General features: G+C 42.3%; 1 protein-coding gene across 3 annotated transcripts in view; it reads right to left on the bottom strand.

Moving 5' to 3' along the window:
• Nucleotides 1-15,778, bottom strand: part of LOC126394499 (tetratricopeptide repeat protein 28-like) — a 196,264-nt gene that overhangs the window by 125,441 nt on the left and 55,045 nt on the right. Inside the window, exon 1 of one of the 3 annotated variants that reach the window (XM_050051335.1) lies at nt 1,749-2,580. The exons of the other annotated variants lie outside the window; for them this stretch is intronic. Coding sequence (XP_049907292.1) covers nt 1,749-1,775 — 27 coding nt within the window. The 5' untranslated portion in view covers nt 1,776-2,580. Of the gene's footprint in view, nt 1-1,748; nt 2,581-15,778 lie in introns of those variants that run through there. 3 annotated transcript variants of the gene reach the window in all.

Raw genomic sequence — 15,778 nt, 5'->3', positions numbered from 1 at the left:
ATGTCATACACATACACACACTATGTGGATGGCAAGTAATTTAAAATATTGTACGCTGCAGCAGGGGACTGTGTTTACTGCTTTAAGTGCTCGTGTTCATGCGCATGCATCTAGCCTCCAACATGACCAACAGGTTAATTAATCAACATCACGCAGAGCAACCATTTCCCTCCTTGATGAGAGTCACCAAAATTAATGTTGAACACCAGTATGCTCACCTTGGCGAAAGAAAAAAATCTGCGATGAAAAGAGAATCTGCATATGAAGGACAGTGTTACTTTTATGGTGTTTTAGGCTTGAGCACATTTGACTGCAGTGTGGCTGGGAATCAATTCCTGCAGTGAGGAAAGGCTTTTAGTCCTCAAAGGGGGGTCTCATGGATGATTCTGGCAGATACACCGCACAGCTGTAGAAATCATTAGGGCATGCTCACAGCTTTTATTTTCTCTGTTGATAATTTCAACATTAAGAGGCTTGGTTTTGATTATTTGCTTTCATCTCGTCTTTCAGGATGAGATTATCCACATTAATGACACTTGATGTGGAACAAACAAACAGAAATTGATTTGGGCAAAAAGATGACAAGTTAGATCATACACACTGAAGTCTGGTCTGCTTCTGGTACTGGTTACTAGTGCTCTTTATACAGGGTAGTCATAGACACAACATCATCATCATGTCTCAGCTGAGAAAGCAGAAATATCTGGGCCAGAAGGAAAGGAAAAAATCCTGAAAATGTTTACGCTGTTGAACAAAGTCTTTTGGGAAAAAGAAAGTTGAGAATGCTGCAAAACAGTTTAATAGAGGGAAAAAATAGTTGCTCATCCTTTCATTTTTCTTTTACTCCAAACCAGTGTAAAGCCCACTCCTGCAAAGGAAGGCTGCTTCTTGTCAGACAAGTGCCCCCTGCTGGTAACAATCCGAACCACAGGCGTTTCAGTGCTACCAATTCTTTATAGACCCCAGATGATTTTCAGATATTTTCCATGTTGTAATACTCCAAGGCAATGAAAAAATAGGGCAATAAGAGAATGCATTGTAGACTACAAATGTGTCTAAGAAGACGTGTGTCTACTTGTGGAAACAAGAAACCAAGACACATGTTTTAGCCCCCCAACCGAATCCTTTAAAATATATAGGTGTTAAAGGAGGGGTGCCAGTTCATTCTTAAACTTTTAGGTGCAAACCTTGCTGAGGTGCAATGTTTCACTTTCTAAATTTAATTCTCAAAAGGATTCAACATTGTTTGTGCCCACAACTCCAGATATTCATTACAGGATGCATTAACCCCTGATGTCTTGATTAGTCCAGATTAAGAATGTAGGCCTGTCTGATGTTGTTAAGAGGTGCAGAACACACAAAACACAGGTCAAAGAGTAACAGATTTACACAGCAACACATCCGTTCCCCTGGATGCGCATATGTTGTATACAGTGCAGTGCACAACAGCTGATTACTATCTGTCTTACAATCATTTAGACGGAGTGGGAGAGTAAATGTATAAATAGAAAGAAAGATTTAAGAGGAAATGTGATAGAAACTTGTTAATCATTATTAAGTATTCTTTGGTTACAGTCCAGCACAGCACAGTGCTGCTCTGGTTAATACCATCTATAGGTCCTATCATTTGTAGTAAACGAATAGAAAGAGCAGCAGTCTGTGACCGAGCCCCCTCTCTCCAACTTGTGATCTAGCAGAGAAACGTTATTTATCGCCATAATTGGAAGAAAAATATCAGCCAGACTCACCTTCTTCCGGGGCTGCCATTTCATCATATTTGTAAACCAAAATTGAACAGCATTAAGATCTTATATGAGAATGGAATGTAGATTCAAAGAAATCCAGAGCGCAAGTCATGCTGCCTCCCGACTTCCCTCAATTTTGCAGCAGATTTTCTCCAAGAAGCGATGCATGATGATGTGCGAGTCTCAGCTTTGCGGCAATTTTTTAGGGGGGGGAGACAGCACAGTCAACACAAATCATACACCGGTTAAATCCACAGTTGAGCTCGGAGAATAAATCAGAGACACATGGTGTCGACTGACAGTGTTTGGGGGAAAGGTTCCTGTGCGTAAAATCCAAAGTATGAGTCCGTTACGAACCCACTCCCTCCTCACTCGGCACGCAGGATCGGCGCCTCCAGGACCAATCTGGACTGTGTAGCCTATAAGGAAAAAAAATATTCTTAAACTTTTTCGAAACGAAGTCGTCCCTGTGAGTAGGCTTCACCGTTAGTCCAGACAGACTGTCCAATCTGCTCTCTTCGATCCACAGGAACCGATAGGAAGACGGAATGTGTGCCGAAATGCAGAAATATTCATCACAGTGGTTTTCCAGCGGTCGAAACACACTTTTGGAAGTATTTGTGGAGAAACAGTCCAACACAGCCAGGCGGAAACAGCGCGACAAGCAGGGAGATTACTTTCAGAGGGGGAGGAGGGGGTACAACCACCAAAAGAAAAAAAAAATCCCTGGAATTTCTGCGAGGAGCTGGAAGGATATCCTGATTCCAGCAACAGCAACAAACTGGACTACAGCTCTCAGATGACTTCCTTTCCCTGCGCTCCTTTGCAGTTAGCAGACTTGGAGCGGTGGAGCTGAGCAGGCACAAGGTAGCTGGGTCATAGCGCCGCCGGCTACACGTTTGCCAACGGGTGCGCTTTACATTTACGCACTGAGCTGACGCTGCTGTCCAGACAGGAGGCAGGCTGAGGTTTGGTGTGTTGCTCAAGGACACATTTCCAGGAACTAAACCTCTGAACAGTCTCTCAAGCCACGTGCCAATCCAGTCCGACATGCTGTATTTATACAGGATGCGGACGGTTTGGGGATTGGCGATGGGACAAAATTAAATTTGGTTTCAAAGTGAAAGTTGATCGGTATACTTCACACATAACTGTATTTTCAGCACAATGAAACATGTTGCAGAACCCATAATGTACCTGTTATAGTAACCCTGTAGGCCAGGGGCGTAGGTTTCAACATTGGTGGGGGGGTGTGGGGGTCCTTCGCCAGAAAATTTAGAGCATTACACCCTTACTGTCCTGCATTATGGTGATTTTTAAGCACCACTTATGCCATCTCTGCATCAGTTTATGGCATAAATGTATTTTTATTTGGTCACACTAAAAGTCCTCTGCTACTCTCAAAGGCGCATGCTTTAAATATTGAGGGGGACGTGTCCTCTGCATCCCCCCAGATATCTGCACCTATGCCTAAGGCTGTTGGAAACATCATGAAACCTTAACTAAATGCGCATATTTCCTTTGTTTAAGTACTTCAGTCACATAATTACATTTTTCCTGTGACATCCCTGTAAGGATTAAATGTTTTGCAGAAACTGTAGTTTCCTCAGGATCACTGAAGAGTCTTACTACAGCCCATTACATTACAAACTTGTCTGACACCTGAAGAAAGGTGACAAAGTGCATCAGCTCAGCAGGTCTACATAAACACTGCAATGCTACACAAGCTCATCACAGTTTAAACTGGTGTTAATGAGCTAAGGAGATTCAACTATCATCACACTCCACTGACTCGCTGCCTTGATCTCCACAGTATCAGCTGAGGCCATCGTCCTTGATTATTTTGTGTGAGAAGTAGAGTGAATTTTTACATAAAATACATGATTCACAAAGGACAGAGAGCCTTGGACGTTGGAGACAACTAAAGCCCTGTTTGTGTACACTTTCCCTGTTTCCTCCTTCTGAGAGCAGCTGTCACATATCGTATACTGTGCAATATTTTACTGCACGCGGCCATCAGAGGCACAACATTGCCAGAGATTTGTGTTTGGCATTATTTGTGCTGAGCTTTTCCAAGGCTTAAAAACTGACTTTTTATCATTAAATGTGGAAGTGGGCTGAAAAAAAAAATCATAACAGGGGAACATGGTTATTCTGGTAAAAAACCTCACCACAGTCACTGCCGCAGTCAAAGAATGAAAACAGCTATCAACAGTTAACAGATCGACTGGTGCTGAGGCCAGTTGCTGCAGTATAAAACCAGAGTCTCCATATGTGGCAGCATTGGTACAGCATCTACATTATACACATAATTCATTAGGAATTATCTTAAAGTAAAAGAAAGGCAAGTCAAATAAATAGTCGATAGTGAAGCAAGGAGAAATCAACAATAAGCGTGTGATTTAAATTGGTTTAGGTAATGGACTCTATGGAGCTGTGAGTTGGTCAATAAGCTGGTGTCTCTTTGGGGTCAGGGGGTCCGCAGTGCACCTTGGGGTCACTCAGATAACAAAAGAGAAGTAGGAGGAGGGGGACAAGCTGGCATATGGCCTTACGGACAAACTCCTGCTGTGCACAGGGAGTCCATGAGACACTCAGTATATCCACATGGATGAACATGAAAAAAATGCTTGACACAGCTGGTGCCCAGGCAGATGACACTCTGTGGTCACAAGCACTGTGATCAAAACACACATTTCTAGTGGAACAGGGAGTTTTTTGTGTGCTTTAGTGTTACAGTATTCTATATTTTTGATAACCGTTTACACTGCATCACTTTTATCCCTATGGCCAGCTGGCGACTGACACCTGTATCCTTAGATACTCTTTACACTGACGTTCTCTTTCAACCACACGCTCACACTCCAACATCTAAAACAGGTTTACACAAGCGATTGTTTCATAAAAGGCATGTTTGATGATCAATCAAAGGCCACTTCAGTGTGCCGTTCAGCAACAGTCTGCTCGTCGTGAAGCCTGTCATCTGGCATCTCCATACAGAAGCAGGCTCCCTGTGCGTGCCTCTGCTTTCCCAATCAGAGCCGCACAGGAAATCAGACTCCAGCCTTCAGAGGGAAACAAAAAAAAAACCCTCTTTCATTTTCCACAACTTGGAGCTGTTTAAAAGTTTGCGCTTCCTTTTCTTGTTCTTGCCAATCATGCCCTCAAAAAATGTCTCCACTGTTATTTTGTGATCAGGGTCTGGTTTCATAAAGATGGGTTAGAGTGGTCTAAAGAGTTAAATTTTGCTCTGATTCAGACAGCTGTATAAAAATAAAGACTGACTCATAGTAAATGTAAAAAGCTCATCACCCCACCGCAGGCTATCTCAGACCTAAGAGCTGTGTTTCCAACATTACAGTTAACTGTCTTACAAACGACAAAAAAAGAGGAAATCGTGACTTATTTTGCGGTTGTCTAACAATACTGACTGAGCACTGTGAAGGGAAATGGTTTTTAGAGGCACCAGCAGCCCTTTGGGAATGCTACTGCCATCAAAACATAAAATGTTTCTAGTAAAATGTCCTTTGAACTGTTAAATTTTTCCACAAGGCACGTTATTTTCTGCTGGAATGAATACTTACTAGCTTCAAGTTGCAGCTCAGTCTGCCAAATTTTCAGTTTAAAGCGTCTTAATTTGCCTTTACATAACAAATCAGTTCCAGTTACGAATCAAATAAATGTCAAAAATCAAACGTCAAAAATCAGACAGCCCTGTGGGACGGGGCGTAGGTCTGCATATGGATGGTGGGAACATGTCCCTACCAATATCTGCGTGAACTTGTTAATTTTATCCTCATTCTAACAGTTCTGTGCACAAAAATACAGTACATATTGGGTCTCCTATTGATTCAGTCAAAGACAGTGCACTTTATTTTTCAATACAGAGCAATCCCATAAGTGTTTTGGTTAGTTTCGGTATTCCACCTCTGATGAAGAGACGTGCACAGCTGCTTAAACTCTCCAGAGAGAGCCCCAAACAGCATTCTGTGTCTGTCAGACGGTCTGAAGGGTATGCCACTGTATCAGCCGGGCATTAATGTAATGCACAGCAGACTATGGAGCGGGTTGATTTTTTTTCTTGTAATATTACAACTTTTCAAAATATTATAACTTTATTTTCAACTTCTTAGAGGACACAGATATGTGGGATATGCTTTGGATGCGCAGCAAGTTTTGAACATGAGCAGAAATCTTGCTGAAACACACATGAGTTACTAAAGTCCTGGGGTTTATAAGTAAATTAAAATCAATTAATGTATCATCGATGTGCAGAGGTGTCACATGCACATTTAACGAAGTTATTCCCAAAACACAAGCAACAAGTGAGGATGGAAAAGTAAACTATGCCTACGTGTGTGTGTGTGTGTTGACTCAGCAGTTAACATTAAATGAGAAAAGTTGATCCACAGGAGAATAAATATTTGAAAGCAATTCAGATTCAGAATGTCTGAGAGCTTTACTGCATTTTATTGCATTATATTTTCAATTGACTCCATGGTGCCTGAATTTTACATTAAAGTTTTTTCCTCCATAAATTGGTGCACAAAACTTCACCAGAATGCAGGAAATTAAGTTTGACACTTAAAATTTCCTGGGGGAGGACTCCCCACTTAATATGTGTCCCCACCAGCATCAAAATGAACCCCATGCCATCACTGTGGAACACGTGAAGTTTTATGTCTAACTGAAATCTATCTTCATGAAACTATCACATCTGATGAGGGTGATACTATTTTGTACGCAGCTGAACATTTGCCAGCATCTGTGCTTGTTTATTTATTCATTAGTCCATATGATGTACAAAAAAAGTGCATCAACCAGGTCATAAAAGTAACAGAAGCTGTTAGGGAAAAAATAAAAACTGTCAGAAAGGTCTTTAAAAAACCCCACTGAGGAGCAACACTCCAAAAGCTCTCCTCACCGTCTGAGGGTAATTTATTTTCACACAGACGCTCGCTCTTAAGTCACAACACTGGAGTGTCGCTGTGCGCTATCTGTCCCCCGTTTGAATAAACAGCGGCCTTTTAATTACAAGGGCTGGAGTATCAAGGCTATAAATTTACACAGTAAGAGCACAGATATGTACCCTAATGTCACATGCACGGGCATATGTACATAGCAATACGCGAGCACATGAGACGATGCGAGGTCTCAGTTCTTCATGCTTATGTGGAAGATAGCGTACATATAAGGAATAAACGAAGAGTTAATTCAATATTACAAAACCATCACCGAAATATACAATTCATAAAGGCAAGGGGCTGTTAAAAACTAATTTGTTATATTTCTAGCATGGAAATTCATAACAGGAAAATATAATTTACAGTGTTTGACAGAGTGCCTCCACTGGAAGACATGGCAGATGGATGAATCTGTTTTGAAATGCCTAACAACATTATAATAATAAAAGTGTTAAACAGCAATGACACCCACCCACTCTGTTGTGCCGTACATCACTGAAAACAAATAACCCTCATCAACATTCATTCATTCACCTCTTTTACAGTGCTCTATTCTTGGATGATGTTGTGTCAGAATTTAGCCTGCTGTGGATCATGCGAGATGGGTGTGCATGAGGGCGTGCACGTGTTAGTGCGAGTATGTGTGTAAGTACATGCATGCGTGTGTCTTAGTTGGAGCTTGGTGTTGATTAAGTGTCTGGAGCCTGAGGGGGGATAATGAGAGCCTCTAATTAATGAGCCTGTGCATATCTCAGAGTCACAGGGTCCTATCTGCAGAGAACAACTCCATACACACACCCATACTCACAGCACATACACACACATACACACCTCAATGCACCGTGGGGATCTTTCTCTGCACTGCACAGCATTTTCTCCAGGGAAGCCCAGCTGGGAGTGTGTCACTCTGGCTGCTGTCCCTGATAAGTGTGCTCTAATAGGGATGGATGGGGGTTAGGGAGCCCCGCTATGAGAAGGTCACATGCACTGACCACCCAATGTGCCCCGAGCAAAGGCTGATGTTACGGGTCCTGAAAACCATTCCAAATCTTATTTGTTTGCTGGGTCCTGTCCACGGGGAGCAGAGTGGTTCATCTCCAGAGTAGACTCACGGCAGAGCAGAGTGAAACACTCACTCACTCACACCAGGATGAATGAGTCAGGTCAGCGTTCAGCTTGAGGCATCACTACTCACTATGAAGTTTAATGAACACTTCACACTGGGATGATTTGGTCTTGAATGACAAAAGCGGTCGACGAAAGCACATATTTTTCAGATTTCAGAGGTTGCACACTCACTGATGTGCACTGCAAGCGGATCACCTCATTTCGATGTCCTATCACACTCAACATGAAGAAGCACTGATTCACATGAAGTCAGAGGCAAAACATGAGCTCACCCACATAGAGACCTGGGTTCAATCCTGGAAATGGCTGGCAAACACAGCTGGCATTTCTACTAGCTGGAAAAAGAGTCTCTGACTTGGGGCTGCACAATATATCATTTTTTTTACCATCACTGCAAAGTAAGCTAACAGAAAATACATCACGAAAGACTACAATATTGCACTCAGGGATTTTTTAGTGAACTGAAAGAGAGTATCAATAAAAACACTTCACTTTTGTCACTTTTTACTCAATAAAAGAATGTTGAAAATATTTTGTAATTCAGCAAGCAATTTGTTGTATTTAAGCAATCTGCTGAAAGCAGCAGAAAGGAGGAGTACACAATATTTGTTTATTCATCACAAGTAATATCACTATTGTGATATTCAATAGCGTTACTGTGTTTCATATATTTTCCTCATATCGTGCAGCCCCAGTGGTGGTTCTAGCCTAAAGGGCGCCCTGGGCAAACGGCCCATTCGGCCCATATCAGGATCAGCCTGTGCAGCCCTCATGTGAATATGTATAGAAGCACGTGGCTGTCTACACCCTCCCCAAGACAAACAAGTAGGCAGTGGTGACAATGGACTGCAGTACAGGAGAATTGACCAAATTGGTTGGGAAAAATGTGAAGACCATGTTATAAAATGCCACAACATGGAAGTACACAAAAACCACCAGCGTACACCAGCGTCGTTGTATAACTGGAACAATGACAAAGCATAACTTTGCTGTTTTAAAGGGTTAGTTCAGATTCAGCAAAGTCATACAATAACACAAACAAACTACAGATTGAGGCGGCGGTAGATCAGCAGCTCCTGTGTTCAGTGAGGTGTCTGGCTTTGAAGAGAGCACAGATAAGTTTCACTCTCAGTTCAGTTTCCCATCGGAAGGGTTGTCTGTGTGGGACGTACTGAACATATGACTGGATAAATGAGACTGGAATTATACTGCACGAGTTGTGTGAGAGTCTGTAAACAGATGTTTTGATATAATCTAGCTGTTGTTAAACGTGGGTTTCAATTTAGCAAGACATTTTTCCATTTTGGATTCTTAGCTCACTGGAGGCATGCGAAAACCACGAGGCAACTAATTGTCATTTGGGGGGCAAGGACTCCTTTAACAGATTTTAGTGACAGCTGGTTGAAAGTTAGACCGTGAGCCAAGTTAAATTCTCAAATTTTCATTCAGGTCCTGAACTATGAAGTGATGCAAAAATATTTCAGATCCAACACACTCATTTACATCAACACACACTTGCTGGCATTTACAATTTCTTGTTAATCAGTTTTTCAACATGTCTACAAATGTAATTTGTTTTTTTCCCTGATTTGCTGTAACATATTTGAATGAGCCTTGTAAAACATGTATTAATGGCACACAATAAAGGGATGGTGTAATTACTGGATGCAAAAATAGACAAAGAAATTTATGGATGTTGACTCCTGCAACCCTGACTGCTGATCACAAGACAAAACTGCCAAGTCTCACATTTGTATTGGAGTTAATTTGTGGGTTGAAGGTGTAAAAATTGCTTACATCTGAGTAGCAGAACATCCATGCACACACCCAAACGTTCACTAACATGTTTGCTGAGGCTCCTGGTGTGTAAATGTCTTTCCTGATGCACCCCAAACCCGTGTTTAGTCCCACAGAGAAAACATAAATACTGTTATCTGTATTCTGTAAAGTGTGTGATAATGAAAATGCTATTGAAAGCTTTCTTTTGAGACATTATAGTGTTTAATCAATGATTCTTCACACAGCGTGATAAAGGCGTATGATTATGATCTTTTTATTCTCTTTAAGTCCCGTCCCCTAATTTTCCCTTCTTTCCTTTTCTTCTCCCAATTACACTAATGAAGAAGGGCTTGTTTATCCCCTGGAGTCGCTCAACAGTAGATTTGTGTGAAGACATTATGCAAAAAGAAGGACCTTGGCTTTAGAGATGTGTTTAATAATTCAGCGGTCTTGGACATGGATGAAACAGGCTCCAGCATATTGTTTAAATCAGGCCGGCAGTAAAATAGGCGCTGGGGTTTGACGTCTGCGGCGGGATCAATAATAACAGCGCTGCCACATACTCCAACGCATGACACAGAGATCCTGTGTGGTCCTCCTCAGTCAATATACTAAACATAGAGACAAAACAGGACAATGCATTCAAATGTGTTTGTGTCTATTCGCTTCCACGGATACAAATACACACACGCACACACACACATAAAAAACACACAAAACCAGGCTGTGGTCAGACCCACCCATCTCCAGTCCCTCATTTAGAAAACCCCAAAACCAAACTCATACCTCTCTTTTTCAATTACCTTTCTTCCCACCATCGTCACCACACCAAATCTATCTAAATTCTCCCACACTCTCTTTTTTTCCTTTCTCTCTCATATCAAATGTATCCACGATGTTGCCACCACAAACACACACCCACACACATACACGCACGCACGCTCAGTCACACACCACAATCTGGTAATCATAATAAGCACATTAAAGCGTTAAAGCCACAATTTATGACTGATGATCTCTTGAACAGACTACAATTAATAGCACCAATTTTTTAACTACATTGAGATCCTCTGTCGCTTATCGTTTGGTTACTGTGGTTGTTAAAACGCAGATATATAAAAGCTGAGTAGGGCTGAGCCAACACCAGACCAGATACTGTGGCTTTCGCTTCAACAAAACATTTTTTTTCTTCAATGATCAGGCTATAATACCTTAATACGCTTGGCTTATTATGCCAATGACAGCTCTTCCTGCCCTTACTAATCTAACCCTGCGAGAGAGCGCATCAAACGTGAATTAACCCCTCTCAAGTGGAGAGCGTGAGTGATGCACAAAAGGATTCAGTAATGACTCCATCCCTTGGCAGAGTAAGAAAAGGAAAAGTAAATGAACACAAAGTTGTGGTATTGAGTACAGTAACTACTGTAGCATGAAGCCAGCTGCTCCATCGAGTAGTTTCTGGTCACTGTTGTGAAGGGATTAGGCCAGTCCACTCCTTAAATCACTCTGACTTCAGATCAAAGGGGTTAAAGCAGGATTAGGATTAATCTGCCTTGGTAGAACAGGTGCTAATCCCTTAAATTAGCCATGTAGCACAGGCAGGCCTCTCTTTCATCTCAACACCTGACTTGTGGGTTGGAATACAGAGAGCTCAGTTACAGGGAAGCTGTTGTTACCCCACCAGCATTAGTTGTCCTCTCTCACCCTGACCGCTCTGATAACAGGCGCCCGCTCTAATGTATCAGCAAGATGACTTCATTTGCATGCAGCCAGTGTTTTTGAGAGTGGCTGAGTCAAACAGCTGTGCTCTCTGCCTGCTTTGAAACGAGGGGTTACGTAAAGCATACTTTATGATTTGCGATATTAACGAGCGGCTTACAGGATATCCTTGGGGCAAGGTGCACTGAATACTTCACCAGAAATAAAAGGAGGCCTGCGTTATTGATACACATCATGTAAAGGCTCAGGAGGTGATACAGAGGAAGAAGAAGGAAGTCGTAGGGGGTTTGACTCCACTCCAAGGACGGGAACACTCCAGTCCTTTCCTATCAAACTCCTCAACACATGCTGCCTCTCACCCCCACCAGCTTCCTCCCCTGCTGTCAAACCTCCTTGTCATCGCTTTTCTACTCGAATCATCTTCACCCCACTCCAGCTCAGCCTCCTGTCAGCTGGGAGGCCGCAATGAAACTGTGTTAAGAGCGCCGGGACAAAAACTACACCTGTGACTGCAAATCTATGCTAAAGCTATAGCACAAATCCAGCACTGTCGCTTCACCTGTCTGAGCGCTAAAGACAGCTAGTTAGCATTTTTTGACCGTGAGGGGAGTAACAGTGGCGGTGAGGCTGCTTCCCACAGAGCTCCTGTCTGCTGCCACAGTCACCAGTTTGGCCAGTGGGTTTGCCCCAGTCCGAGTCTCCTGTCCCAGGCTAGACCCTGCCATCTGGCTGGCCTGGTAACAGCCGGCCGTTCACCCCTGCTGGCCGGCTGCAGACAGGAAGACAACCCAAGGAAGGTCAGGCCACACTACGATGGCCAGGAAGAGAGAGTGAGCGCAGTGGATATCTTACTGAGGAGGGAAGAGGAGTGACAGATAAACTAATGGACGAGAGAGAAACTAAGAGAGGGACTGCAAGAGACAGAAAGGACACTGCTTCCTTTAAGCTGCCACCCTCAGCGTGACTCAATGACTGATGAATCCTTCTGTCTTTGCCTCAGCAGTGTGTGTGTGTGAGAGAGTGTGTCGGTGTGTGTGTGCGTGTGCTGTATGTGAGCATGTGTGCACGCATGAATACAATCCCGCTTTTCTCAAACAGATCATGACAGCTCACAGCCGGAACGAAAGCTTCATTTACCCACAATTCAGCAGTAATTCACAGATCCACAGCAGGACTTCCAGTGTAGATGACCATTTGGAAGGTCATTAGAAATGGGGTTGAAAAAGCCCACAGGAGAGGTTTCTTTTTCTGGCTACAATGTGAACAGCGAAGTAATTACACTGACAAGACTATAATACTGTAAAGAATATGAATGTGCTTAATCTTGGATCATCCTCGAAATAAGGTAGGGGAAAAAAAAATGTGAATCTGCACCGCCCGCTGAGCTTGTTCCATCCCAGCATGATATCGTTTTCTTCATCTTCCATCCCAGTTCATGTTGGAGAGCATGAAGCACACAGAAATAGATTAATTTGGTGCAAAACACTGCTTCCTGGCTTTTTAAATTGCAATAACATTCTGTATTTGGTCTGGCATGTCTGTGCTCTACAAATGAAAGGCTTCATGATGATAATGTTAAAAGCGTTGAGTATCTGTAGCCCCATTCATTCATATTAAAGCACAAAATGTTTAATTGTTACATTTTGATCAGGGCTAAAAGGTTTAATACTCACAAGTGCTTAGCCGAGGTCTCTGAGGTGGAAAATCAAATGCAGCCTTGAAACAAGCTTTAAATATTTATATTTTACAAACTCAATGAGATGTTTCGCTCAAGTGAGCTTAATCTAAAAATCTGTATCTTAAGACACAAAAAGTCTACATCTCATTTTTCAAATTGCCTCTTAAACATCTACTTAACACGTACTAATCTTACAATGGAAGTTAAGTTTACACTCCTGTTGGTCAACAAGACACACTGATACAATTCTGGCGGCAGTCTCAGCCTCTGGGACTAATATGTTTTAAGCCATTAAGCTTAAAGGAACAGTTCAGATTTTTTTCAGTGTTGTTGTATTGGGTGCTTATCCATAGACAGTGTATGCCATACAGTCGACTTCAGCTGGCACGCTCCCCTGTTTGGGGACATGGAAGCTAAGCAAAGTACTACTGTGGAGGGGTCAGCCACAAAATGTATTTTAGCCACCTCAAAAAAGTCCCACCTAAAAAAATCAATATCAGTTTAAGTGTATGTGATATTTTGAATGCTTTAGTTTAATGTAAGACAGTGATTTCCAACAGGTGAATGAAGCTGTCTTCAAAGCCAAACTCCATTGAGAAAAACAGTATTTTAATAATGCTGAACACAGGTCTGCCACAGCTTCCAACACTTATTGTGTCTGTTTGTATTATTGTGTGCAACTTCAGTGTTTACAACAGCTTGTTCAGATCCACCAAAGTCACACAATAACACATACTTACTAAATGATTGAAGCAGCGGTAGACCAGAAGCTCAATAATTATTGTTTTTGTCAGTGGAGTCTGGTGGCTTTCACAACAGCATTGATTGTGAACTGAAGCCATCCACGCACCCCCGTGCAGTGCAAATATTCTCAATATACGCTTAAACTGATATTGCTTTTTTTAAGAGGGACTTTTTTAGGTGGCTAAAATATGTTTAGCTGCTGCCTCCATCCACAGCAGTACATTACAAAGCTTCTGTGTCAGACCGCAGCCTGCTTCTCCAAACTTGGAGCATGCCGACTGACATCTACTGTATGTCCACCATACAATCCAACTAAAAAAAAAAAAACACCTAAAAATCCCTTTTATTTAATCAAGACAAAAATTTGCTTCCAAATCTTTAGAGATGATGTTCAGAGTAAAAAAAAGTTATTAATAGCGCTCGCCAAGGTTTCTGCCCTTCCAGTGTCTTCTTCATTGGCATGTTGACCTTCACAGGTCTGACAGCTGAGAAAGAACACTTCCCTGATACACTTTGCCTGATATTGTCTGAGTAAATGCAAATTTAAGCGTGAAGCCACGGTGCAGCTCAGAGGCGCAAACATCAGCAATTTTGAGCGTAGGTTAGTCTCTCTCTGACCCTCATTCTTTCTCCACTCTCAGTCTCTCCATCTCTGTCTCACAGTCTCCTTCCCCCTCCCCATTGCTGGCCAGGACTTCTCTGTCCTTCATCCTCATTCTATTTCATGCCTCGTCCTTCTCTCGCTCGGTCCTCATCCATCACCACCCGCACCCTGCACTGCATACCCTCCTCCCTCCAGTATCCAGCCTGGCCAGATACAGATACAGCCTTCACTGGGGCCTCAGCGCTGACACACTCCTCTGTGACTCATCACTTCATTGGACTCAATTTGGCATTCATCACATCACAACATCTCTATCACCAGCCGACTGAAACACATCAGAAAAACGGCGACTTCAATCAACCATATTTTATTTCATAACTGTGTCGTGCCCTTTTGTCAGAGCACTTAATAAAAATCTGTGGCAACTCGTAACTAAAGGCTACGCAGTATTAAGATGCATGCAGTGCTACTTAATGTGACAGTGGCTTATTTGCTGAATTTATTATTAGCTGAATTGAATTACTTCATAGAAAGTAGAGTTGAGTCAGGTGCTAAACAAAAGTGACAGAGTTGAAGTGTGACAATAAAACATCTTAAAGGTCCAGTGTAGGGCAGCGCCTGACTCAGAATTATGTTGAATCAGATTTGACTGTTCAATTTGAATATTCGACTTTTGCGCCTTGTTTCCATATAAAGTTTGAGAGTTTAAAAAGGCAGGACGTTCAGGGTAAAAAAACACGTTTATGTAATATCGTAAATAAGCTGAGTTATCTCTCCTAGCTAATGCATGCTAGCTATGCTAAAGATGTCTAGGAAATGTGTAACGCCATTTTTTGCTGACACTAAATATTAAACAAAGGCCAGAGACTGTGTCGCATTAAGTTGCTGTGAGCTGTAAATTCAACATTTCTAAGTTATCCAAGAGCCTGACCGCGCAAAACCTTTCCTTTTCTGAAGAGCTGCCTCACTCAGACTCACTCTGGGTCTGGGTCTGGGTTTGTGGCTGCCTGTATCGGAGAGTAACATGAAGGTAGCGCTCACTCTGCGGCTGCTGGGAACCGAAACGTCCCTAGATTTAGTATTTTGAGTTGGTGATGGAGCCTGTCAGTGAAAAAGATTGTCTCTTCATCTTAAATCAAATCAAATCAGTGCACCAGAAGATAAACAAGCAAGCAAACAGTTAAAGTCAAGAGGGCACACACAGAAGGCCCGTCTAATTTTTCGCCTTCATTTCATCTGAGCATTTCAATATACAAATATTTTCACAATGGCATGGACATCTGGAATAAAGCCGCTGAGGACTAACACATGGTGAGCAAGAGTGGTGCGAAAATGGTAAGCAAACACTGCTTTGTTTCATGTATGTATCATAACAACGGTTTGTGTAACCGCAGGCCTAGGTATCCCAGTTTCCCCT

Source organism: Epinephelus moara, chromosome 8, assembly GCF_006386435.1.
Source record: "Epinephelus moara isolate mb chromosome 8, YSFRI_EMoa_1.0, whole genome shotgun sequence".
Classification (NCBI taxonomy): domain Eukaryota; kingdom Metazoa; phylum Chordata; class Actinopteri; order Perciformes; family Serranidae; genus Epinephelus; species Epinephelus moara.
This window is presented reverse-complemented; position numbering and strand designations above follow the sequence as displayed.